General features: G+C 51.9%; 1 protein-coding gene across 9 annotated transcripts; it reads right to left on the bottom strand.

The window, feature by feature from the left end:
* Nucleotides 1-11,571: 11,571 nt before the first annotated feature.
* On the bottom strand, nt 11,572-26,092 carry ZNF12 (zinc finger protein 12). Of its 9 annotated transcripts, none has more exons than XM_053656941.1 (7): nt 25,993-26,092; nt 25,621-25,753; nt 25,273-25,411; nt 24,553-24,617; nt 20,628-20,754; nt 20,260-20,352; nt 11,572-15,244 (listed from the first exon to the last, which is right to left on the bottom strand). In XM_053656941.1, exons 4-7 carry the CDS (start codon nt 24,565-24,567, stop codon nt 13,398-13,400), a joined length of 2,082 nt encoding a protein of 693 aa, XP_053512916.1. In that variant the 5' UTR covers nt 24,568-24,617; nt 25,273-25,411; nt 25,621-25,753; nt 25,993-26,092; the 3' UTR covers nt 11,572-13,397. The 9 variants fall into 9 exon arrangements, 8 of the variants coding, with proteins under 8 accessions (XP_053512916.1, XP_053512917.1, XP_053512913.1 ...); XM_053656942.1 differs by having other exon boundaries at nt 25,273-25,324; XM_053656938.1 differs by lacking the exon at nt 25,621-25,753 and having other exon boundaries at nt 25,771-26,092.
* Between the last annotated feature and the right edge of the window lie 753 nt (nt 26,093-26,845).

Genomic DNA, 26,845 nt, shown 5'->3' with positions numbered 1-26,845 from the left:
ATGCTGTGTTAGCATGGGACCTCTATTGAGTCCAAAACATTTTCATCACCCAGAAAGGAAATCCGAAGGTTGGCTTATGCTTCACCAATCTGCTTTTGAACTGGAACATTTGGCATCTAGGTAAAATCGATTGCTGCTGACGCGTGACGTAGGAATTTAGCCCCAGTGGTACTGGACCGTGGCCACGGGTTGAGCGAATGTAACACATGAAATAGTTTATTCTCCACCCCGTGCCAGAGGCCCCGTTGTCATCTGGTAAAGCGTTACATACCCACTGCCCCAGGCCTGTTCTCTGGCTCCTCGTGGTGCTGTCTATTGTTTCTTTATGGCACAAACGTCGGAAAGATGCGCAGTCGTCCCTGGGAGCGTGTGTGATGTCTCTGGGAACTTGTGTGATGTACTCTCTTCACTGTTCTCGTTGGTGTGCGTTTGACCTACTTTCGATTTTCGTGCTTTGCAGCTTCACCTTTGCTCTCCTCCTTTATTTCTTTCTCACTCATGTTTTTGCACATTGCTTGGCTGTGCTAAATTGACTTAAGTTTTTCCTCTCTACTTTCCGTATCTCTCCTTTGCTCGGCGGCTGTGAACAGGCCCCTTACCCCAGGGTCCCCTGAGAGGAGGGGCAGGAGCCCAGCAAGGGGACTCTGGTTGTGGAGAGGCGGGGTGATGTGGGGCTACGGGTGGCCGGGAGGGTCCTCCAGGCCCTGCCCTCCGTGTGGGCGGAGCCTCCCGCGGGGTCTGCGGCTGCGCAGGTCACGGAACTGAGTTGGGCTCCGCGCGCCCCGGTGCAGTAGTGGCTCCGCAGGGCAGGTCGTCGTGGGGCTCACTGGTCTACCTGGAGGCGGGCGTGCGTGCGTGGGCCGGCGCTGGGCCTGGACGTCGGGCGGCCTAAATCTGCGGGGGCCGTGTCCACACTGAACGGGGAGGGGGGGCGAGCAAACGTGCAGAAAGGGCCGCCTTTGGGGGACGTCGCGCTTGCCTCAGGGTCTCCATCTTCATCACTGCCGAGGTGGGTGGAAGGCGGCCCGGATGACCGAGCGATAGGCCGCCCGGAGCCCCGCAGATTAGCCAGGTAAGGTGGGACCAGGTGTGCGCCCCGCGCGTGAGCTCCGCGCCCAGAGCCAGGCGCTTCTTACTGCGCAGTACTCGAGGTGGCGCCGGTTCCTAAGGCCCCGAAAACACACCTGAAGTGTGTGCGACCGAGACTTACTGGCGGCGTTTTGAATCCTGGGGCCCCTGAGAGTTTCCGCAGCTCCTGTGGCTGGTTCTGCACTGTGGCGCAGGTGGACCCTCCCTGCCCGTCCGCAGCGCGACCCGTAGAGCCGCCTGCGCCGCCCCAGGGGCGTGCGCCCTGCCAGATGCCTCAGTCCCCAGTGGAGCCATCAGATCCGGGACTTCTATTTGTTGGGCTATTTTTTATTATTGCTCTAATCTCACTACTAGGTGTAACTTTATTCAGATTGTCTGTTTCCCTTGTGATTTAGTCTTGGTAGGCGTTGCGTTTCTAGGAATTTGTCTTTCATCTTGATTATCCAATTTGTTGCTGTAAAGTTTTTCATAGTTCTCTCTTATGTCCTTTCTTTAAAAAATATTTTACTTATTTATTTATTTTTAGAGAGACGGGAAAGGAAGGAGAGAGGGAGAGAAACATTGATGTGTGGTTGCCTTTTTAGCGCCCCCTACTTGGGACCTAGCACACAACCCAGGCATGTGCCCTGACTGGGAATCAAACCAGCAACCCTTTGGTTTGCAAGCCAGCACTCAGTCCACTGAGCCACAACAGCCAGGGCTCTTACATCCTTTTTATTTCAGCTGAATCTGTAGTAACGTGCTTTTTTCCATTTCTGACTTTAATTATTGGAGTCTCTTTTTTTTTTCTTAGTCTATCTAGGTAAAGGTTTTCCGGTTTTGTTCATCTTTAAAAAAAGCTGTTGGTTTCATTTTCTTTGTTGTTTTTCTATTCTCTAATCTTTGTGCTTTCCTTCCTTCTGGTCAGTCTGGGTTAAATGTGTTGTCCTTTGTCTAGTTCCGTCAGTTGTAAAGTTAGGTTACTGACATGAGACCTTTCTTGTGATGTCCCGTTATGGCTGCAGTGGTGACCGCGGCTGGCTGCCCAGTATCCTCAGCAATCACACTCAGCAGCCGTGTAGATTGACAGGACGTATATGGTGTCAACTGAAAGATAAATGAAGTAGGGGCGCTCAAAACTGTATTGTAGGGAGGCGATGGAGTAGCCTGGGGACCAATAAACTCCAGGAATACTCCAGAATTACTCCATGACGTGTTCCTGATGTCCTCTGTGGCTCCTGACCTTCTCAGCGCTAAGCCCTGCCCTCCTGTTATACTGCAACCTGTTTGTTCTTCATGCCTCTTCGACTTGGCTTATGAGCTGGTGCCGCATTAGTGAAGATGTACTTACTATTCAGATACGCCGTGCCTGACCATTCGAAACAGAACTATATTTTCTAGCCCTGGCTGCTGTGGTTCAGTAGATTGAGTGCGGGCCTGCAAACCAAAAGGTCGCCAGTTTGATTCCCTGTCAGGGCACATGCCTGGGTTGCAGGCCAGGTCCCCAGTTGGGGGCGTGTGAGAGGCAACTGATGGATGTTTCTCGGGCACATCCGTGTTTCTCTCCCTCTCTTTCCCTCTCTCTAAAAAATAAACAAGTAAATTTTTAAAAAGGAAGAATTCCCACTTCACTCAGTGGCTGAGCCACAAGCAGCTCACTCTTGACCATTCACTGTGGTACCTGACAGCACCTGGTTGTTTGTCTGAGGCTTTTGTTCCCACCTGAAGGGTCTTTTCTCACTTCCCCTCACTGTGATGTGTTGTAGGTAGGAAATATGTCTGTCTGTTAACACTGACAGATATATTTATCCAGAGAGCCTTTCCTGTGCAAACAGGCCTGTGTGGCGTTCTTGTCGATTCTGATTAATGGGGAATATAGATGGGCGTGACACGGGGCCGCGAGAGTCTGTATGCCATGCTTTGAGCGAATTTCCAGGTAATTATGATGCATTCTGCTTGTCGAGGGCCACCAACTCTATCTACCCAGAGGCAGCCGGAGACACATTCAAACCTGCTGGGAGCTTTGGTTGTCGTTGGGAGAGGTAAACAAAGTTGTGCGATGCACATTGAAATTCAGCGTTATCAAATGCTACGTGGATACAGTTAATGCTTTCTAGTGTGTTAATGGAAGGTATAGGTAGGGGTTACCTTTGGTGTTTGAGAAAATGGAGTTTAAGGGGCATGACTTGAAAAAGCGTGTGGGCATCTGCGTGAGAGCGAGAGAGACAGACAGACAGACAGGTGAGGGAGAGATGCATTTCCTGGAGGACATCTGAGTTTTCAGTCAGACCAAAGCTCAAAAGCAGACTGCTACTAGGTGTAGGAATCTGTGTCAAACTGATAACTTGTGATTGGGAGTGAATAGTCAAAATAATATTTGCTGTGCTTTTTTTATAAGGGTATCTTGAACAACTGATGTAAATCTTGCTTTGTCCATTGGCATAGAGAGTGGGCTACATCTGTATATATGTGCATTACTTGTTTCATTCACATCTAAGGTGACTAGTAAGGCTGGTCCTCCTGAACATCTGTGTACAGTCATTTCCTGCCACTCTCCTTCCTGGTCACGGCTTTTGCTGGGTTTGTCCCATTATCTGAGCTTCTGTATAATGCTTTCCCCTCAGTTCACCATTTCCTGTGTTTAGTTTCCCTTCTTGTTTAAGTCCTAAAGGTCATATTTTTAAAATAGCAAATATACATCTGTTCATCGCTAGCTTTACCTTCCTTGTCCACTATAACAGGCATTTTTTTTCCTGATCCAAGGAGCTGGGGCCTGAAAATTAAGAATCAGCAACATAATACATTATATTAACATAGGAAATGTGTTAGCACTTTAAAAGTATACTGATTTTTTTTTTTAATTTCTAGAAGTCAGGAAGTCTAATAGTCGAATAGATAGGAACCAGGAAAACCAAGATAAACATTTGTGGTGAGCTTCACTCATCAACAAAAAAACACTGGCCCCAGCTGGTGTGGCTCAGTGGATTGAGTACCAGCCTATGAACCAAAGTGTCATTGGTTTGATTCTCTTTCAGGGCACATGCCTGGGTTGTGGGCCCCAGTGGGAGCGTGCAAGAGGCAACCACATATTGATGTTTCTCTCCTTCTCTTCCTCCCTTCTTCTCTGTCTAAAAATAAATAAGTAAAAACTAAAAAGAAACACCGATTAAGAGAAATATAATATTTTCAGAAAAAAACATTTACTCTGGGCCCAGGCCCTGTTTTCTGGAAAAAAAGAAATCCTGTCAATATGACTCATGTGGACTGAGTTTGAAAAATGTTTCAACATTTATTACTAGTGATAAAAATCACTCAAGTAAGAACTGTGATGAAATTAGTGCAACTGGGAAGTTGCTTCTTGAAAAAAAGCAAGAAAACACTCGTATCGGAAAGAAATCTGATGACTCTTAACCAAGATGAGAAATCCCTAAGTCATAACGAGGACCTCACTGAGCAACAGGAAATTCGAGCACTGGGACCATCATTTGAGGATAATGGATGCGGAGAAGGCATCTTTAATACAGCAGCCATCCTCGGCCCTGAGGAGGGCTCCGACAGAAGAAAAATCCTATACTGTGAGGAACATGAGGACACATGAGTGATGAGTCCACCCTCAAAGTCCATCAGGAAATGCAGACAAGGAAGAAGCACTCCTAAGTTAATGAGTGCAAGAAGTCAGCCCTCGTCAAATATCAGGAGGTTAACAGGGAGGAGAAAAACCATGCATCTAATGAAAATGAGAATAATTTCAACCTCAGAAAACTCGCCCTGGAGAGAAAATCTTGGAATGTAGTCATTATGAGGAATCTTTTAACCAGGAGTCCCACCTCACTCAACATGAGAAGACACGTGTAAGAGAGAAACCATCTGAAAGTAATCAGTGTGGGAAACCTTTCCAGAAACCACAACCCACGGACCCTCAGAGCAGTCACCCAGGACAGGAACCTTGTGACCATGACAAAGCCCTGTGAAGTCAGCCCTAACTGATCAGGAGAGAACCAAGTCAGAAAGGCTTTACGTGTGTGATGAGTGTGAATCTTTCAGACATGGCTCAGCCCTGAAAGTCCAGCCGAGACCTCCCACAGGAAGGAAGCTCTATCGAGGTAGCGAGTGTGGGGAAGCCTTCTATGTGGAATCAGACTTCAGTCAGCAGAGTACACACAGTGGGGAGAAACGGTCTGAGCATACAGATTGTGGGAAATCCTCCTGTGTGTCTTCAAACCTAACTACGTAGCAGAGAACACACACACACAGGTGAGGAACCCTATGAATGTAACGAATGTGGGAAATCCTTCTCTCATAAGTCAGCCCTATATGCCCATCAGGGGAAGCATTCAGGAGAGAAACCCTATAAATGCACTGTGTGGGAAATCCTGCTGCCATAAGTCACCCCTAATCATGCACCACATATCTCATACAGGGAAGAAACCCTATGACTGTTGTGAGTGTGGGAAAACCTTCTGTGTGAGGTCAGATGTCACTCAAACATCACAGCACTCACCCCAGGTTTGAAATCCTATACCTGTAACAAGTGTGGTAATCCCTTCGTTATGAATTGGATGCTCACTGTACATCAAAGAATGCACACAGGGGAGAAATACTATGGATGCAGTATTACAAGATGTCCTACAAAACGTTAGCCTTCACTCACCCTCAGAAAACTCACACAGTGAGAAACCACATGAATGTAAAGAATGTGGGAGCCTGGCTGGTGTAGCTCAGTGGATTGAGCCAGGCCTGTGAAGCAAAGGATTGCTGGTTCGATTGCTAGTCAGAGCACATGCCTGGGTTGCAGGCCAGGTCCCCAGTAGGGGGCGCACAAGAGGCAACCACACATTGATGTTTCTCTCCACTCTTTCTACTTCCCTTCCCCTCTCTCTAAAAATAAATAAATAAAATATTTAAAAAAATAAAAGTTTCTTAAAAAAAATGAATGTGGGAAAGCCTTCCACATGAAATCAACCCCAGGAATACACCAAAGAGGGCACACTGCAGAGAAACCCTTTAAACATAATGGGTGTGAAGAGCCACTCCATGTGAAGTCACATTCGAATATTCTGTAGAGCTGTCACAAGGACAGAAACGCCACGTAGGTGACAAGAGTGGGAAAGCATTTTCTGTGAAGTCCGACCTCACTGGTCATCAGGACACATTCAGGAGAGAAACCCAATGAATGTAACGAATATCCAAAATCCTTTCACCTTCAGTCAGCCCTAACTGCACCCTGGAGAACTCATGAAGGGGAAAAAAACCTACAGATGTAACGAATGTGGGAAACCCTTCCATATGAAGTCAGCTGTTGGTCAGCACCAGAGAATACCCACAGGGCAGAAGCCATATGAATGGAATAAATGTGGGAAATCATTCCAGGTCAGCCTTGACTATACATCGGAGAACCCACGCAGAAGAGAAACCCTGTAAATGTGAATGTGAGCAATCTTTTGGTATGAAATCACACTTCACTGTACATCAGAGAACCCACACAGGCGCAAACCCCTTCAAATGCAATGGATGTGAGAAAAGTTTTTAATGCAAAGTCCACCCTCACTAACCACTAGAGAACTCCCCCAGGGAAGGAGCCCTAGGAAGGCAAGAGAGGTGGGAAATCCTTCCGAATGAAGTCAGCCCTCACAGTGCACCCACGGACACAGGGGAGAAACCCTACGGGTGTAAGAGATCTGGGAAGTCCTTCTGCAAAAACTCAACTCTTGAAACGTCAGGTCATTCACCCAGGAGGGATGCCCCGAGTTGCAACACATGCGGAAGATCCTGCACAAAGTCAAACTGCGTTGCACCATAGAGAACCATGGGAGAAACCCATGAATGTAGTAACATAAATACTCCATTCTGTGCAAATCCGTCTAGGCGACACCAGAAAACACGCATGGGGTGGAGGTGGGTGGGCTCCCTACAGGTGGAACGACCCTCGGGAAACCTGGGTCGTGTCTGACTAAACAGTGAAGTCTATGGGGAGAGACCCCTGTGAATGTCCTGTGCTGTAGCACCAACCTGTGGGTCAGAGATACGCTTCAGAGGGATCATGGGGAAAACACAGAGGATGCAACAAGGGTATAGACACACTTAAAACTCACAACCGACACATCAGGTGTTGATATTGGAGTGAAAACATGTACATATTTTATATGCATGAAAGCCTTCAAGAAAATAACTTTGTTTTAAAAGAAAGGAGATCGCCAGTGGCTGCAAGATCATATGCCAAGGAAGCGGTATGTGTGTCGTGCCTGAGTATCCCCCTTAGTGTCCCAGTCATTGAAACTGGCAGAAGTGCACCTGTGCCCTGGAGTGATGGGGTGCCTCACTTTACCCAGGTGATCAAATGTGGCATCACTAAGAGTGACACTGTGTGCCTCTTGACGAGATGCAGTTGGAGGTACTTAAGTTGTAGTGTGGACCTAACCAAGGGTCTTAATTCACTTATTAAAACTATTGTCTTATTCAATAGTTTACAGCAGGAGTGTCAAACTCATTTTCATCAGAGGCCACATCAGCCTCACGGTTGCCTTCAAACGGCCGAATGTAATTTTAGGGCTGTATCAATGTAACAGTTAAGCAAGAGCTCGGCGCTGCTGCCCGGTAGAAACAAGGTGCTGGGCAGGATTCGGCCACAGGCCTTGTGTTTGCCACCTGTGCTGTATCGGGAATGTAGGAAAGACCAGGACAGCTTTGTGGAGAAAACAGTCTGACCAGCCCAGAATGTGGGGCAAAGGTAAGACAGCAGGTGTCTTCAAAAGAGGCAATGTCATTAAAAAACAACAACGACAGAAGACAGGGCACTGTTTTCCCTTCAGTGGGATGAGACAAAAGTCAAATGCAGGGCAAGAACTTTGATTGGATCCAGAAGACACCCACGTCAAGTCTGGGGAATGTGGGCACTGGATGATAGCAGGGAGTCAGATCTGGCTTTCTGAGCGTGGTCATTGCAGTTATGGGCTGCGGAGTCTGCTGTGGGACCGGCGTGCTGAACACAGGCCGACGCACTGGTTCGGGGAGAATGCACGTGTACACAGATGCAGCATCCGCACTCCATAAAATTCGAGTAAAAATACTCGCATTTTAGCAAGTGTCCAACATCGTGGTAGACACATGGGTGTTCGCTATATTTTTCTTAAGAGAGTTCTGAAATATTTTGTGAAAGGTTTTGGAAAAGTGCCATGCCACTCACCTGTTCTCTCACTGTTTGGGGTTTTTCTTTTGGCAAGTCTGAGCGGTCACTCCGATTGTTACTGGTCCACTGTCAGTCCAACGACAGTGCCTTTTAAAGCATGTGACTGTCTTGGGTGCAGCTGAGTTAATGGAATCACGCCGATAAAGTGCAGGGTGCAGCCATGTGAGCAGCACGGCCTTGTTCAGAAGTAGCTGTGATCGCAGTGCTCATCACACTCAAAGTGGTGCTGGGTGGAGAAAACACCCCTTGCCATCCTGTCCTCGAGGGTGGCACGGGGGCCGCAGAGGTACAGGGCGTATAGCCCAAGCAGTAGGAGCCCGGGAGCCCCGGCATCACAAGGCACTAGGGGCTGTGATGGTTTCCTCGCAGCAAGTGGGCAGGCTGCGCTCAGCTCCCTCCTGCCTGGGGAGGCTCCACGAGGCTGGCTTTTCCCCCTGTCACCGACCGGGACAGGTTGGGGTTGGGCATGTGACCGAGCCTGGCCAGCAGGATGTTTCGGGAAGCGTTTTGGGTAGGTTGGGGAAAAGGTCTCCTTGTTAGTGGCCCTGCACAAAAATAGTGCACATTTTATTAGGAATTGAATCTTGAAAATGGAGCTAATGTTTTCTGTTGGGCTTGTTGTTGAGTCTGTGAACACTCTGGTTAGATTACAAAGATTCTCAGCGGGCTACCTTAACCCTGCTCTCTTGCTAAGACTCTTAATAGCCTCTTGGGCATGAGACTTGGGGAGCACGCAGGTTGCGTGTGGTTGGCTGATCCCGTGTTGGCATTAGATCAGCTGAACTGGGACAGGGGAGTGGTCTCGTGTGCAGTTGCAGACGAACGGTGGTCCCAGGAGGGAGGCCAGACCTCTTCTGTGACGTCATCCAGAGAGGCTTCCCTGTTCCTGTTACTCTTCCATCCGAGAAAGCAGGGTCAGCCAGCGGTTCACGGGCCAGCGCTGGCCTGCTGCCTCTTTCTGTAGACTGTGAACTGAGGGTGGTCTTCACATTTAAGTTGTTTCTTTTTCATCAAAAGACTCTCTGTGGTGTGAGACATGTCTGGAATGTTGGGTTTCAGGGTCCCTCCGTAACAAAGATCCTAGAGCTGGGCCAGGCCTGTGCCCCTGTGCCCTGGGGGCACGGAGGTGGGACAGCCAGAGGCGGGCAGCTACCAGAGCCTGCATGGGGCTGTTCCAGATGAGCCAACGCAAGTGCTGTCCCTATGGTCAGGGTGGAAGCCGGCTCACCAGCAGCACGGCTGTCATGGCGCAAGGGAAGGGGGTGAGGTCCCACACAGAGTGTCCTCTGCTGAGAATGTGTCCAGTTGTAGTATGGACCTAACCAAGGGTCTTATTCACTTATTAAAACTATTGTCTTATTCAATAGTTTACAGCACGAGTGTCAAACTCATTTTCATCAGAGGCCACAGAAGCCTCACGGTTGCCTTCAAAGGGCTGAATGTAATTTTAGAACTGTAAATGTAAAGAAAGTCTGGAATGTGAATTCCACATCCCGTTGAGCTTCCCGGTTGTGGGTGGTGCGGTGTGCTGCCTCTTAGGAAGTGCATACGCCCGTTTTTTTCCTGGAATTAATTTTTACTGGGGTCTCCACAAATCTTGGCTGATACAAGCAGCAGAGTATCAGCTCTGCTGATCCCTCGTTTCTGCTCCTTGGAGCGGTTTGAGGCACGTGGTACAGAAGAGAAAGGATGTCCCCAATGGGAATGAGCCCCCTTGTGGACTGATCCTCTCCTCTGGGAACTTTGTATGGTTGCCAGAAGTGCCACCTGGGAAATGTGCCCAGCAACGGTGTGGCTGTGGAGCTAAGGTCCGCACGCCGGCACCCCCCGTGCTTGTCTGCCCATCTGAGCTGGCCTGAGGGGGGGCTGCTCCAACAAAGCCCTGCTTTCCTGTCCCGGGACTGCACCATGGCGGACGAGAACATGTGTGGTCTGGAAAACGATTCCAGTCCAAGTTTTCTCCACCTGCCCTGACAGCATCCGGCTGCCCATACCTCCCCGCCGCCCAAGAGCCGCATCTGCCCTCCCGCAGAGCCGGCTCCCAGTCCATTGAGTTTCCTGGGCTGGGACCTGCTGGCTCTTCTGGGGCATCACTGAGTTGGTCGTGGAAACAAACCAGCAGCCCGTGCCAGCTCCTCAGTTTGGCAGGAATCACAGACTTTACATGCAGGGAAGGGAGAGCAACTTGTGTGTGATGTGGTTGCCTCCGTGATGAGACGAGACGAGCAGCCAGACTTTAAGTGTGTTTCCTTCTTACCGAGAGGTGCTCCATAAAGCCGGCCAGTCTCTGGGTGCAGACATGTCACCGAGGACGCAGCCCCCTTTGGGGAGCCCGACTGGGTCTCCCTGCCAGGCAGACTGGGATGGAACAGAGAGGCAAGGGCGGCTGTGGCCTCAGACAGCACGTGGCCATGTCTTCATCTCCACCTGTTTTGGAGGCCATGGCAGCAGCGACTGACCCAACCCTCCACCGACTGAGGGAAGATTGAAACATGGGGGGACCTCCCCTCCCCACACAGCCCGTGAAAAGCCCCCTCAGGGCTCCTGACCTGCTCACAGCGTGAATTATGAGGGCCCTGTGTTCGAAAGGCAAGCACTAGTGTCGGTTTTCAGTCTTTGCCGCCCAGTAGGGAGACTGACCCAGCCTGCACCACGCCTCCTCCCACTAGTGCAGGCCTGTGCGTCCTGCATGCTCACCAGAAGAGTCCAACACTCCCAACGTGGCCTTCCGTCAGCCCTAAGACCAACCGTGACCGAGGCATAAACACACGACGACAAACTGCATGGCCAGGCTGCTGAAGGGGCGGCCTCGGGGCTGCCCCTGAGCGTGCAGGCTCTCCGTCAGAGGAAGGGAACGTGGTCAGCCGCAGCAGCTTTTCAGGCATTTTACTTGAAGCACACACTGTGGGTTTAAGGAACAACAATGACGCACGAGCGTGGGAAACCTTTGTAGCTGTTCCAACAGACGTACTGTGACACATGGCTCCTACATCGAACTCTACAACCTGCCAGACCTCTCTGTCCTGTCCCATGGCACACTCCAGTCACCTCGAAGAGCGTGGAGGAAAGTGTGAGAAACAGGTATGAGACACAAGTGTGAGTCAAGTGTGAGCAAAAGTGTGAGACACAGGTACCGGGTATGGTGGAAATACACAAAAAAACGTGGTGACTCATCTCAGTGGCGAGGGGTGAGCTACCCAAACAAGAGAGGCATCAATCAGGCTCTGAAAAGTAAATAAAAGCAGGTCCTTACCTTACACTGTATGTTGTCAACTAACATTGTAGTAAGATGCACGAATGATACAAATGAACCGAAATGAAGCTTGTCATGCTTTATAAAAAGGAAGATTGTATCAGGTTCCAGAGGTGTTTAGGTCAACGATGTCATAATTCAAGGATACATATGCGCTCAATTGTTTCTAATCTGAAGCTACTTACGTCAAAATTTACAGAAAATAAATCTCTGTATCAACATCTCGAAATAAATGATTTACCTAAAGTCCACTTCTCAGTTGTGTAGCTCCTAAAAAAGTATAACTTTGTATCTTCAGTTACCAGTAACAGAGCCACCTACATCCACTTGCTTAAAAATAAATTTAGTCTCTCACAAAAGAAACAGTCCAGACGTGAAGTGGCTTCACTGCTGGTTGGTTCAGCGGTCTCGGCAGCATCGTCCAGGCCCCGGGTCCCTCCAATCCTCCTGCTGTGTCACATTTCAGTGGCCTTCATCGTTGGGAGACATCACCAGGCATCACAACGGTTCCACGCCACCCTTCAGGACTCCTTGAATCTTGGAGGAAACCTCCAGGAACAACTTGTCAGATGTCTCCTTGGCACCTGTCTAGAACTGGGTCCTATGACCCCTCCATCTCTGATAATGAGAGGGATTTTCATCAATGGTCAAAACTGATCAGGATTTATCCCCCATTCCATAAGGAGAAATGGCCACCCACATTCTGCCACCAAACAGCAAGGAGCATGTGACGGGGGTGGTCACTCAGCAACGTGGCCACAAACCCATGGGAACGTGTTCATGCCCTCAAGTCCCAGAAGGAGTAGAGCACAGCCTGTATGAGTGCCATTATAGCTGATCAAGATACAGGTGATTGCCAAGTTACATTGTATGGTGGTCTGCACACTTACATTTGTGTAGACAGCCAAATAACAACAGGTGAAAACAATTAGATAACAAATTAGAAAAAGAAATCGATAAAAATGGAAGTATTTTAAAACTGTATAGAGTTCAATGAATACTTGAGCTGACTCTCAGTGCTCAAGGCTCCTGTCACAATTTAAAATTAGCCGTGCAGTTTCCCACCTATTTTATGCATTTCTGTGTCTTGCTGACTCAGATACAGTGGGCACTATTATAAAAAGCATTGACTTCTGTGTGGAAGAATTAGTTCGTTAACAATAATCAAGTACATTTGTAAGTGCTAAGGAAGAGCACAAGAAGCATTCTTCACACCCCTGCAGTTCAATGGCAGTGCGAAGCAAGTGCTAAGAGTGGTGCTATTTAAAATGAGTAACCTTGTTACGTGTCTTACAAATCACTCCAATAAGGATACGCTGCCCTTTCAGACCTGACTGAGAATGAACAGACAATTCCTGTAACACGCCATCCTGGGCAGCAAGCAGGCAAAGGCATCCATTCCGAGGAAACATGGTCTGTGAGTGCAGTGCAGGCTAAGCGGCTGGTCCTGGTTAGTTACCTGATTTTACAGCTTCTATTTACACAAGGAGCACATCTCTTCATAACGTGCCTTTTTGACAAAACAAAAACAAACAAACAAAAAAAACCTTGTCACATAGAAAACATAACTCTTAGTATTAACGATTTCCAAAGGGGAGTGTTTTCCACATCCCTCAGAACGGCAGCTCCCCCTTGGCACGAACTCCCTGATGTGTAGCAGTGCAGATCACGCAGAAGTACACACAGCTGCGTGTTCACAAACTTCTCTCCTGTGTAGTCTGGTGACCAGAAGTCATGCGGCCGTGGCTTCCACCCTGTGGACTGTCGGGTTACCCGTCTGGCTCATGCGCGGAGGCTGGCCCTCGCTCCCCTGGGAACTCGCGCTCCCGGTGGCAGGAGCGCGCACCCAGCGCCCTGAGTGGGCCCTCCGCTGGGACACGAGGTCTGACCTCAGAGGAGCCGGCCCACCTCAAGCACGTTCATGTTCCCTCTCCGATGGACACGCTGGTGGCTGTTGAAGGCGGATTTGTGGTAGAACTTCTTCCCACACTCGTTGCATTCATAGGGCTTCTCTCCCGAATGTGTCCTGTAATGGACGGTGAGGTACGACATCCGGGAGAAGGCCTTCCCACATTCGTTGCACTCGAAGGGCTTCTCGCCCGAGTGGATGCGGTGGTGGATGGTGAGGTACGACATCTGCGAGAAGAACTTGCCGCACTCACAGCACTCGTAGGCCTTCTCCCCCGTGTGCGTCCTCTGGTGTCTGTTCAGGGCGGAGTTCTGGCAGAAGGTCTTCCCGCACTCGCCGCACTCGTAGGGCTTCTCGCCCGAGTGGATGCGGTGGTGGATGGTGAGGTACGACATCTGCGAGAAGAACTTGCCACAGACGCAGCACTCGTAGGGCTTCTCCCCCTTGTGGATGCGCCGGTGCCTGCAGAGGGCGGAGTTCTGGTAGAAGGTCTTCCCGCACTCGCCGCACGCGTAGGGCTTGACCCCCGAGTGCGTCCGGTGGTGGATGGTGAGGTAGGACAGCTGGGAGAACAGCTTCCCGCACTCGCTGCACTCGTAGGGCTTCTCGCCGGTGTGCACCCGCTGGTGCCGCATGAGTGCCGAGTTCAGGTAGAAGGTCTTGCCGCACTCGCCGCACTCGTAGGGCTTCTCCCCCGAGTGCGTCCGGTAGTGCACGGTGAGGTACGACAGCCGAGAGAAGAACTTGCCGCACTCGTTGCACTCATAGGGCTTCTCCCCCGTGTGCGTCCGCTGGTGCGTGGTGAGGGTGGACTTACGGCAGAAGCACTTCCCACACTCGGTGCACTTGTAGAGCTTCACACCGGTGTGGATCTTGTGGTGGTCGTTGAGCGCCGACTTCTGGGAGAAGGTCTTGCCGCAGTCGTGGCACACGTACGGCCTCTCCCCGGAGTGCGTCCGCTGGTGCTGGGTGAGGTGCGTCTTCTGGCAGAAGGCCTTCCCGCAGTAACCGCACTCGTAGGGCTTCTCCCCCGAGTGCGTCCGCTGGTGCTGGATGAGGTGCAGCTTCTGGTAGAAAGTCTTCCCGCACTCGCCACACTCGTAGGGCTTCTCCCCAGTGTGCGTCCGCTGGTGGACGGTGAGCGTCCCCTTCTGGCAGAAGGATTTCCCACACTGGTTGCATTCGTAGGGCTTCTCCCCCGTGTGCGTCCTCTGGTGGATAATGAACTTAGACTTTTTACAGAAGGATTTCCCACATGCACTGCACTCGTAGGGCTTCATCTCCATGTGAGACGCTGGGTGGGCACTGAGGTCTGACATCTGGAGAAAGGCCATTTCCGACTCATTCCACTTGTAGGGCTTCTCCACCATTGGAGCGACAAACGCCGGGTCCCCCCGAAAGGCTTTCTGGCATTCGATATACTCAAAGGGCTTCTCCAAAATAGGAGCGTTCTGATAAATACTCTCTCCATTTAGAGAATAAGCTTCCCCGCTCTGATTTAATTCATACGCTTTCTCTCCTGGATGCGTTTTCTCCAGCTTCACGTGGAGAAGTGACTTCCCACATGCACTGCACTCACTGGGCTTTGTCCTTGCATAGCTCCCGTCGCTGCTGATGTATTCGGAAGTGGGCTTCAGGGTCTTCCCACACGAGTCGCATTTGTACGGTACTTTCCTTGAAGGAACAGTGTCTGTCTCCACATGTAAGGTCTCACCGAGAAGAGTGGCTCCCTCTTCAGTCAGGGTTTCGTTGTAGGTCAGTACAGTCTGCCTCCAACACCTATCTTCACTTTCCTGGGCTGTCTCTGTCACATCGACTTCCCAGGCTTCTAAAAGGAGGCAAAATTAACCAAGTTTGGACATCTTCCTGCACAAGATACGGAATGAGACATACACAAGCATTTCATCGGGTCACAGGGGCTAGCTTCACAGATGGAAATAATTCCACACATCCTTCCCCTCCCTCATTCCTTGGTCTGGAATCACACACTCACGGGAGGCTGTTCTCCTGTGGTGACCAGAGGGGAAATAAACTGACAAGAACACAAGCACCTGTGATCTTTATTACTTTATAAGGCCCTGTTCATACTGGATAAAGAAGTTAAAGAGAAACTCAGAGGGTGGTCAGAAGACAGGATGCCTGCTGAATGCCAGACGAGAGGGGACTCCCCACAAGTGGGGATGAGTGACAAGGAAACAAGGAGAGCTGGGGACAGGGAGGTCATAAGACCTCTCCAGGGGACTTTCAGGCCAAGATGGAGGTGTAGAAAGAAACACTGTACCTTCTCGCACAACCAAGTTTAAAGACAACAAAGTTTTGGTATCAAAAACACAACCAAAACACAGAAAATTGAACTATACAGAAGTCTGACAACAAAGAACCGTTCAGCCAGACAGGTAAGGGGGCACAGTCAGCAGATGGCAGAGCAGGGTCGGGCAGGAAAAAGTTGCTGGACCAACCCAGGAGCACAAGCGGCGGTTGGCAGATCCCAGGCGCAGGGTGGCAACAGGTAGGCCCAGTGAGGGCCCAAGGCAGCTGGCTGACCGTGGTCACACATTTGCGCGCAGATAAACTAGGCGAAGGAGCGAGCAGTGAGACAGACCACACAAACCAGGGCCCCAGCAACGGGAATTAAAGCCTAAAAGCACCAATTAGAAAAACTTTCAGAATCAAGGTGCCAGGAGAAGCTCCCAGGCTCACAGAGAGTTTGTTGGAGAGACCCATAGGGTCCTGGAGGGTGCACAGGCCCACACACCTGGGAGCCGGCAACGGGGTGGGGGGGTGGGTTTGCTTGCTGGAAGCAGCAGAGGGGACCAAAATCTGAGAGAGAGCGTGGAAAAAGTGCCACTGCCACTCTCTGACCACACCCCCACATACAGCGTCACAACCCAGCCTCTGGGTCGCCCCACCCTGGTGATCACCTAAGGCTCCACCCCTCATATGTAACAGATGCGAACAGACCAAAACATTATAGCTCAAGAAGAACAGCTCAAAGCCCCAGAGCCAATACTTCTAAGCAACCAAGAGGTAGCCAACCTATCAGATGCACAGTTCAAAACACTGGTGACCAGGATGCTCACAGAACTGGATGATTTTAGTCACAAACTAGAGGAACAAATGAAGGCTAAACTAATTGAGATGAAGGGAAATGCACAGGAAACCAATAGTAATGGAAAGGAAACTGGGACTCAAATCAACGGAGTGGACCAGAAGGAAAAAAAAAAAATCAAACAGAAAAGAATGAGGAAACAAGAATTCAAAAAAATGAGGAGAGACTTAGGAATGTCCAGGACATCATTAAATGTTCTAACATCCGAATTATAGGTGTACCAGAAGGGGAAGAGGAAGAGCAACAAGTAGAAAACTTATCTGAACAAATAATAAAGGAGAACTTCCCCAATCTGGCAAAGGCAATATACTTCCAGGAAATCCAGGAAGCTCAGAGAGTCCCAAAGAAGATGGACCCAAAGAGGGACACACCAAGGCACATCATAATTATATTAGCCAAGATTAAAATGAAAGAGAGAATCCTAGAAGCAGCAAGAGATAAGGGGACAGTCACCTACAAAGAAGTTCCCATCAGACTATCAGCGGATTTCTTAAAAGAGACCTTATAGGCAAGAAGGGGCTGGAAAGAAGTATTCCAAGTCATGAAATCTAGAGACCTACATCCAAGATTGCTCTATCCAGCAAAGCTTTCATTTAGAATGTAAGGGCCAGATAAAGTGCTTCTCAGATAAGGTCAAGTTCAAGGAGTTCATCATCACCAAGCCCTCATTATATGAAATGTTAAAGGGACTTATCTAAGAAAAAGAAGATAAAAAATATGAACAGTGAAAGGACAGCACACTCACAGTTATTAACAACCACACCTAAAACAAAAGCAAAGTAAGAGGACAGCTAGATCAGGAGCGGAACCACAGAAATGGAGATCACATGGAGGGTTAGCAACAGGGGAGTGGGAGGAGGAGAAGGGGGGAGAAGGTACAGAGAGTAAGTAGCATATACGGTAGGTAGAAAATAGATGGGGGAGGGCAAGAATAGTATGGGAAATGTAGAATCTAAAGAATTTGTGACACGTGGACATGAACTAAAGGAGGGTTTGTGGGTGGGAGGGTTGTGCAGGGTGGAGGGGAATGAAGGGGGGGGAATGGGAAACTGTAATGGCATAATCAACAAAATATATTAAAACAATAAAAAGACCTCTCCAAGGATGGACCTGCTCTGGAGGAGGACAAACAGAGCTTTCCAGTGTCATTTCCTGTCAACTGGGAGGGACATGACAGCCCAAGGCACTGTCCCCTCATACTCAGAGGTCTGCGACAGCACTGACTAGAAGATCCTTCCAAACTATTTGCCTTTTCCCCCTAGATTCCACACAGCAGCATCAAGCACACTGATGCCTAAATCCCCTCGTGGTTAGAGCAATGGCCCTGCAACCAGGGCTCCGCCACTAACTCCGCCCCTCTCGAAGGAGAGCTCCAGGAACAGGTGTGCCCAATGGGGGGCACAGCCACCACAGCGTCGGTCGCCCTCTCCCGGTTCTGGATTTCTTAACTACTCTAGCAGTGTTAGTATTTCAACAGGACTCACACTGACCATGAAGTCTGGCAGGTGACCCAGGGCAAGTTCCTGGCCTCTCCCCCCCGACTCAGCAGTATCCTGGTGACATGCAGACCACTCGGCACCTGCTTCGTGGGGCTGCTGTGGGGTCGTTAGGTCAATACGTACAACGTGCTCGGAACGGCACCTGGCACCAGACACAGGCCCTGTGTGTTCAGCAGCTGTTTTCCCCGTTTTCAGTCTCTGGACCTTCTCCTGGGACTCATCTCATTCTTGGCCTACATGCCACTGTCACCGAAGTGAACGCGAACAGCACTTCCCCACCCCTGAGTTTCATTCAGTGAACAAACGCTAACAATTAGACTCCTCAACCTGCTCCAAAAAATGTGACCTTTACTTTTACTTATCTTACAAATTTTTAGACAAACTGGACTATTGTGTTTGCCCTTTTCCACATCAAACCTACAACTTCCCCAAGTCCACTGTCGAAGCAGCAACAGACACAAGTCCGGTCAGGAACCCTTTCACCACCCCGATTTACAACAAGAGCCCCAACTAGGATTCTCCTGGTCACTGAAACAACTCCTGCTCCAGCAAAGTTAGCCTGTCTCCTGGGCAGAGGGGTCGCCAGACATGGCCACGGAGGAGCCCGTCTGGAGGCGGCAGCCCGGCACCGTGCACCGCGCCCTCCAGCGCTCGTCTGAGAGACAGCCTGCCTTCACACTCGGCCCCAAGTCTCTGCTGCTGCTGAGTCCCTCAGTTGGCTGGACTTCCAGTCTTGATCGACTCAAAGCCTACTTCTCAGGGGGTCCCCATGCTTTATGGAAACACTTCTCAAATCCTTTCTCATCTCCAGGAGCATCATTCTCCCTTAAAGCTGAAGACAGTTCTGCCCATACAATCACATCAGCACAAAGTGGTCCAGCCTTGCTGGGGGCATTAGTGTCCCGTGTGAAACGCTGACCTTCATGTTACTCCAGATGCCTCTGTTCCCTCATAACCAAAACCCATCTCTTAGGAAGTATGGCTCTGTTTACTGTTTCCATAGTGATCAGAGATGCTGTCCTCAGTCTGAATCCTACGGGTGCGTGTCCCTCATGCACCTGCAGGATGTGGAAATGTGACCCGCACGGGCGTATTCAGAGACGATTACCTGTAAGGTAGTTCTGAACGATGGACAAGAACGTTCTGCCCCCTGCCTGGCTCCCAGGCAGTCAGAGGAGGACACACGCCCTACACGTCACCTCGGGAGAGCACGCTGTACAGGGTTGGGGTCGGGCCGGGAGACGCTCAGGCAAAAACATTACAGATAGACCAGCAAAGACTAGATGCCGTGGTCAGACCTAACTTTCCCAGCGGTGTCCCCACGAATGGAAAGAAGGAAGAGACGGGAGTGAGGACTAGAGCTGGATGGGAGAACTCCAAGGAGCGGAGGGTTTGGGATTTGAGCGTGGACCTGAGTATGTGGTCTGCCCAGACCACTGCCATGGGAGCTCTGGGGACAATGGCCACGTAAACGTGGCATGTTGAGGGATCTGGACTAAATGGAGTTTGGCTGCATTTTGGGGAACAACTGTAAATCAATTTTCCCAGCAACACAGTGCACACAGTGGTGACCCTCCCAGGGTGGGGAGATGACGGTCCCTGTAGGAAACCGCATGGAATCACCACAGGCTCATCCTGTGCGACGGGCCGTCAGGGCCACTGGGCATGTCATGTGAACACACCCTGCAAACCCAGGCAGGAGGCAGGCGTGCGTCCCAGAGGAAAAGGGCGTGCGTCCTGGGCACATGGAACAGAAGAGCAGGAACCCAGAGACTCGGGACAGGAGGAGCCCCTCACAGAGCAAACCGCTGGAGGCGGAGGCAGAGCCTTCGCCACATTTGTGGAGGGGCCGGGCGGAGTGGGGAGGAAACACAAGTCACAGTTCCTCCCCGTCTGTGGCACTGACTGAGCACCTGCTGTGACAGGACTTGGGGAAGGCTCAGGGGCAGAACAGTAAGAGAGACAGGATGAACCCGGTTCCTGCTGTCGCCAGCCTCAGCAGTGGGCGAGACCCAGAGTTTAGGAGGAAGAAGGAAGAGCCTGGATTTGGGTTGTGGGAGGGAAGCACGGAAAAGCTTCTCAAGCTGCAGTTTCTGTGGGGAAGGAAGATGCCTCTGGGGGTGAGCCGGGAAGCGAGAGCGCACAGGCAGCCACCTGCGGTCACTTCCGGAGGTCTGGGGCCATTACATCCCCGGGGAAGCACCCCCAGCCCCCTCAGCGCCCCCACCGACGCACCTGGCCACCTCGGAGGCAGGAGCCCTCCTTCCACCCACGGCTCTTCCCCTTGCTCCAACTTGACGATAACTTCCGGTTTGACGATGTGACACCCTGTTAACAGAAATAAAGGGAACTGGAGCCCGGCTGCTGGGCTTCCGCTCGCTTCCGTCTGAGCAAAGTGCTGGCCGAGGGCCTGCACGGCTCAAGTGCCCACCTGGGTCATGTCAAACTGAAGACCACTCACCAGGGAGCAGACCAGAGCACCCTGCCTGGTGCCCAGAGTACACGACTCACATTTGTTCTATTGCGGTCAGAGTCACAGCCAGTGAACAGGAGATCCCCTTCACTCACCAGCTCCAGGTGCCCACCCCGCCCGCCCCGCTCACCCACAGAGACCAGGTGGCTGTAGTTCTCCAGCATCACGTCCCTGTAGGTTGTCTTCTGCTCGGGGTCCAGCTGCTGCCACTCCTCCTGGGTGAAGTCCACGGCCACGTCCCTGAACAACACTGGCCCCTGCAACAGCAGCATGTTCGGAACCGGATAACGCAGAGAAGGCATCCAGGGACAGGGGCTGGCCAAGCTCACAGGTCAAGTCAACCACGAACGTCGTACACCCTTTATGTCCCAGGTCGTGGGAGGAAACCGAGCTGTCGGATACACTGGAAAGCGCTCATTCAGCACACAGTGAAAAGATCGTGCTGCCGCGCATGGTGAGCCAGGAACAGCACCAGCTGTGGGGGACTGGCAGGCGTAGGCCTGAGGGGCACCCGTAGGAGCACAGGGTGCACTCTGCTCCTTCGCTTCGCTTCCAGAACCCAGACAGTGCTGGTTTGGCTCCTGCTCAGGCGCCTTCGCCAGCCCCACTGCTCCACGGCATCCCGGAGGGGCCCTGGGCTCCGTTCTCGCCTGCTACTCTGCCATCTGCCAGACGGGGCCCCATCCGGCCTCCTGGCTCTAACTACCGTCTAAACACTGACGTCTCACAAATCTATATCGCCAGCCTGGACTCCTGGACCTGTCTGCAACAGGTCGCAGGCTGCAAACTCAGTGTGCCCAAGACTCAGCTGCTGTTCCTGTCCGAGCCTGGTCCTCTGACAGCTTCCAGAAAGAGCTGGCCTGCAGTGCCAGCCACAGCAAGAAGCAAGCCAGGCAACATCCAGCCCCGTTTTCCGTTTTACTGCACGGTCAGCCCACAGCCAGTCTGCCCAGACCGCCTCCGGAACCCTCGCTACCCGCTAGTGTCTGTGCGCCCTGCTGCTGCTTGAAAACGGCACTGCTGTGGGTGCTGCAAATGACGTTTGGTTCGGTGACGCGGTGACAGTTTGCCCACGTGCGCTGCATGGCATACAGGGAAGGGGAAATTGCACTATTTTTTCTTCTGCCCTAAAACAAGCAGCTTTAAGAAAGTGGGGTTTCAGAAAACTTGGATAACAAATTAGGAGACCGATAAGAACTGCGGATATTGAGGAGTTTTTAGGTTAGTTACCAACGGAATGGGAACGGCACCCGCCAGTGTGTTTTAAAGACTCCACGACAGAGTGGCCACCCAGAGACAGCTTCTCGATCTCAGCAGCGGAACCGTCTAGACGTTTCCACACAAGCCGGAGCGACGCACACGGGAGGAGAACGCTTTGCGCCCATGGGCTCAGCCTCCACCTTCTCAGAGCCAGCTGTCCCTGCGCACAGCGCCAATCATGCCCCTGCAGTGGGGGAGGGGCACACGGCCCCTCCCCTTTCCAAGAGGCCTTTCCTGACTGGCCAGGGAAGAAGCGAGCAGTGAAATTCCACTGGCCATGGCTGAGAGACAGAGTAGCCCCCAGAGGACAGTAAGTGACAAGGACCCAGGAGAGCGTGAGCCACTGCCTCCGCGTGTCACAGGCCGCACAGGAACAGCGGGGCTGCTGGGCTGAAGACCGCAGTCCCAGGACCCCAGAGCCCTCCCCCCCATCGGGAGAGACAAAGACAATCTCGGACACACAAGCCTCCTGAGTCAGGAGCCCCACACCACCTGCGTGGCCAGTCCAAAGAAAGCGACTGATGTGGCGCTTAGAGCCAGGGAGGGGAAGATGGCGAACGGGCAGAAACGAAAGAATCACCAGACCAGCGAATCCTTCCCTCCCACCCACCACCACGAAAGACACCGCACCTGGACTCACCAAAGGGGGCCCCCTTGAACCAGGACCACCCCCATGCAAAGGTGCTCATTTGGGGACATTTAGAAAAATACAAAGTACTCAATTTCTCAAAATGAAAATACGACAGAATTATATGGTAATCCTGGAAAATAAAGTAAAAAGACAAGTAAACTCAGAAGAAAATGTTTACTGACATGACCCAAACTGGAAAAACGTATAAACATTTAAGACTGTAAGCGAGAAAACAAAGCAGTGTTGTGATAGAATGCCTGGCGGTGGGCGCGAACAGGCACTTCCGTGGAAATGGAAATGGGCCAGTCTGGAAAGGGCACACTCACTGAATGGTTCTGAGTATCTGACATTCTGGAAAGTGCAAACCTACACAGACAGTAAGAACAGCAGTTGTCAGGGTCAGGGAGGGAGGGAGGAACAGGTGGCGCCCAGGGGACTTTCGGATCCTGCAACTATTCTGTATGGCACAGTAATGGTGGACACACGTCAGTACACATTTGCCCAAACCTAAACCGCACATCACAGAGAGTGAACCCTAATGTAAAGTGTGGACTTCAGATACCGATGCATTGATACCGACCCTTCAGTTGTAGTGAAGTCCCACACGGCCGTGAGGTGGGGACAAGAGGAGCAGCTGGGAGGACGCAGCGTGAGACCTCCGTGGTCTGCGTGACTTCCATAAACCTCAAACGGCTCTAAAAGCAGCCCACTGATGGGAGGAAGGTCTCTAACTCCGTAAAATATAAACCTCACTCGTGACTGAGAGAAAACCGCAAGCCCACAGACAGACTGTTGGGGCTCTGCATCAGCCACAGCCCCCCAAGTCAAACTCCTTTTCCGGCATCTCACTGGGAGCCTGAGTCCCCTGGACTCGCGCCTCCCCTGCATTTCATGCCTTTTGCAGGAGCGGTCCCTGGATAATGCGACGTCTTCTTATCGGAGGACTCACTTTCCCAGTGCAAAGGTTTCAAATTCTTTGTGGAACAAACCCACGTGGGGACAGTGCTGGCGGCCCCTCACTCAATCCTGTGTTCACGGCCCTCCCAGCAGGCCCTCGTCCGGAGGAAGCAAAGATTCTTCCCAGCACCTCATGCCATCCTCTGAGCACCTCGACAGCCTCTGCAGCCACTGAGGTCTGGCTCATTTCAGGGCCGCCACAGGTACAAACTGCCCCATCCACCTGCACCTCCCCCTTTGCCAAGTGGCTGGGCCCCAGGACAGCCACAGCCAGCCTGTGCTCGCCACACGGCAGAGCCGATAGCTGGGGGGCAGAGCCATGAGCTCCCACAGTTGCTTCTGAGTCACCTCCTCTAAGGAGAATGGAGGCTCCCTGAGGGGAAGAATTGCCTCTTAAGATCATGTCCGAGGAAAGACCTGGTCACAGAAACCGACAAGGAGACTGCAGATGGGCAAGGCAATTGTGCCTATACTCAGGCAGTAGTGCTATTGCAGAGCAAGGGGGGCCTTCTCTGGGTCAGGGACAGGACCACGCTGTAGGCCACAGGATAAAACCTGAGTGGGAGATGCGGAGTCTGTGCCAGAGACGTCACTGCCTGCTCTGCTGTGCATCCCCGACAGATGACCAGAGGCATTTGGGGGACTCATCTGAAGGGTGAGAGGGCCACCCTTCAGATGGTCCTCGCTCCAGGTGGTCCTCGCTTTACCGCTGATCAAGCAGTAAAGACAACGTATCTATGGGAAGATGACGTTTCGGTCCCCTGAACAGTTATGTGTACTGAGTGTTCCCTGTGTGGCATGCCCTTGGCTTACAGAAAGCCGTACCAGTGGGAACGGCTCAGGGATTGTCACTTAGGAAGGCTAGGCGCTATCACAGTGACAGTGTCAACAAGATCTTAAAACCCATGACAGAAAAGTGTTTTAGCTGGTCAGTGTAAGTCACGTAATGGATGGCATTGGCCATTTTTTGCTACAAATATTAAGAACATGAGCACACATGTACTTTGGCTTTAAGTGCACCCAAGGGCCATGCTGTCCACACACATGAACGTGACGGAAAATGCCTGGCGCTGATCTGCCACCCCAAGGTGTCTGAGCACCTCCCTTACCGGGTCCACTTTCACATTTTCAAGTTTGAATTATTCACCTCCTAAGGTCTATTATAAAGCAAAAACCAGGGAATAGACACATAACCAGAAAAACTCACCAGAGATTTATTCATTTTCCGCTCCTCTTGGAAAACCGTGGTGGACCGTGAAAGTGGAACCAGACCTGGAGAAGGGAAACGCAGCAGCAGAGTTCGGTGGTCTGCTGGCCCAGGAAGTGCGCTTCCTGCGTGAGAGCTCAGCGAGAACTCAGGGAGAAAGTTCCATCACAGATGCCTAGGGGAGACTGTCCCTTTGGACCTAAAGAAGTCACTGGAAGAGTAAAAAGGAGGGAGCATCCACTTGTATGTCCTGAACTCCCACATGATTATGTGATGATGTAGTGGATACATTTCTGATTACAGAATGAATATCAAAGCCCATTGAAAGAGTCTTACATCGTTTCATGTAAAAATTTTTTAAAAACTTGTTATAGTTATCTTTCTTATTGTTCTAACAGCTTAAGATCACAAAACCCACAGGATGCTCTTGGTAAAGGGGCACACTCAAGGATGGCTAAGTCTTTAAATTATTTGTATCAACTCGAGTGTGCTGCCCAAAGGATCTCTTACCTATAAGCTTTAAGGGTAATAAAGTGGGGCCAACACCTGGCCTGAGAGTCTTGGTCCTGTCAACAATCCCACCTGCAGACAAGTCACTGCCCATCTCAGGCCCAGTCTCTGTCACCGGGGCAGCACCACTCCCCCTTGCAGACTCAGCCTGCTCTGCCCTGTGTGACTGACTGCACACGGCAGAACCAGGGGGAGTCAGCGCACACTTACACTTAGGTCAGAAAACAAAGGTCCTGATGGGCGTTTAGAGACCAGTCTGGAACTGGAACACCGGAGGAGGAGAAGCAGAGGAAGGGGTGTCGGGTGTGCAGGGAGGGGACACCGCACGTCCGCAGCCCAGGCTGACACCCTAGTCGCCCAGGAGACCGAGAAGTCACAAGTCCCAGGGGAGCGCCCACTCCCGAGCAGCCCGACCCTGCACCCCGGCCCAGGCACAAGGATCTCCGGGAAGTGGCCAACGCTCCCTGTCTCACCCTCGCGTGTCCTCTCCCGGGCGAGCCTGCTCACCGCGGCCGGGAAGACCCAGAACTGACCCGGGGCCGCAGACGCACAACCTACCCCGGCGGGACTCGCTGATCTGTCCCAAGGCTCCCGAGGCTCTAGGACCGGACTGTTCCTCCGGCGCCCCCTCCCCCGGGGTTCCCGCCGCTGCGCCTCCCGAGGCCGCGTCCCCGAGGAGCCCGCTCTGGGCCTACGGGACAAACTCACTCAGGAAAACGTCCCTCGCGGGGCCTCACCGTCCGGCGCGCCTCGGCCCGGCCGCCGCGACGCAGCCCAGCCCAGCCCAGCCGGGACCCCGCCGCCTCCCCCGAGCTCCTCGGGCCTGGCCCGCGGGCTCCGGGGTCGCTTCGGGGGTCCCCGCTCCAGAATCCGCCCGCCCGCGCGAACCCTGGCCCGCACAGCCCCGCGCCCGCTGGGTGGCGGCCCGACCGGACAGCGTCCAGCCCCGCAGGCCCCGGGATCCTCGCCCAACGGAGGCCAAAGCCTGGGAACCACGGCCAGCGGTGACCTGGGCACGGACAGGAAGCGACAGCAGCGCGGTGGTAGTGCGCGTGCGCGAACACGCACTCAGCCCGAGTTGCACATGCGCACGAGGGCGCCAGAAGTCCGCTTGGCAGGACACACCAGGGCAGCGGCACAAATACCAGGACTCTATTTCCCATAAGTCTACGTGCCGTCGAGTTAGGGGACGTCTTAATAGTCATCCAGCCTGTTAGAGGCGCTGTGCGGACAGAACTTGCCGCCCCCCCCTCCCCGACAGTGAACCCCAGTTTCCCCATAACTTAAAGGGACGTGTGTAATGTCGCCGCTGCACCACGTGACCCGGCGACCTAGAGTTTTCCTTACTGTAACGGAGTAAAGTGAAGCGCAAGAGGAAACATCGGCGCTGGGTGTATGTCGGCGGTGGGTTTCTTTTTCCCAACAAGGAGAAGAAAGGCATTCCAAGCTAATGCTCAGTGATGTTATCGAAAATCTTTACTAATGTTGTAATTAAATATCACATCTGTAAGTAACACCCTTACAGGTGTGTAACACCCTTCTCTTATTTATCAGTGTTGTCGGTCGTCGCTGATTCTCAGGCTTAAGCAAAGTAGGGAAAACTCTAGGTCGCCGGGTCACGTGGTGCAGCGGCGACATTACACACGTCCCTTTAAGTTATGGGGAAACTGGGGTTCACTGTCGGGGAGGGGGGCGGCAAGTTCTGTCCGCACAGCGCCTCTAACAGGCTGGATGACTATTAAGACGTCCCCTAACTCGACGGCACGTAGACTTATGGGAAATA

Source organism: Artibeus jamaicensis, unplaced genomic scaffold (assembly GCF_021234435.1).
Source record: "Artibeus jamaicensis isolate MK-2021 breed Jamaican fruit bat unplaced genomic scaffold, CSHL_Jam_final scaffold_3151, whole genome shotgun sequence".
NCBI classification, from domain to species: domain Eukaryota; kingdom Metazoa; phylum Chordata; class Mammalia; order Chiroptera; family Phyllostomidae; genus Artibeus; species Artibeus jamaicensis.
This window is presented reverse-complemented; position numbering and strand designations above follow the sequence as displayed.

What these genes read in the sequence shown, in the direction of transcription:
- ZNF12 (XM_053656937.1), bottom strand. Translation starts at nt 20,799, where the DNA reads ATGCCTTCTCTGCGTTATCCGGTTCCGAACATGCTGCTGTTGCAGGGG. An exon ending in CAGCCACCTGGTCTCTGTGG is followed by an intron (nt 20,353 to 20,627) that starts GTGAGCGGGGCG and finishes TTCTGTTAACAG; the next exon opens with GGTGTCACATCGTCAAACCG. An exon ending in CCTGCCTCCGAGGTGGCCAG is followed by an intron (nt 15,245 to 20,259) that starts GTGCGTCGGTGG and finishes GCCTCCTTTTAG; the next exon opens with AAGCCTGGGAAGTCGATGTG.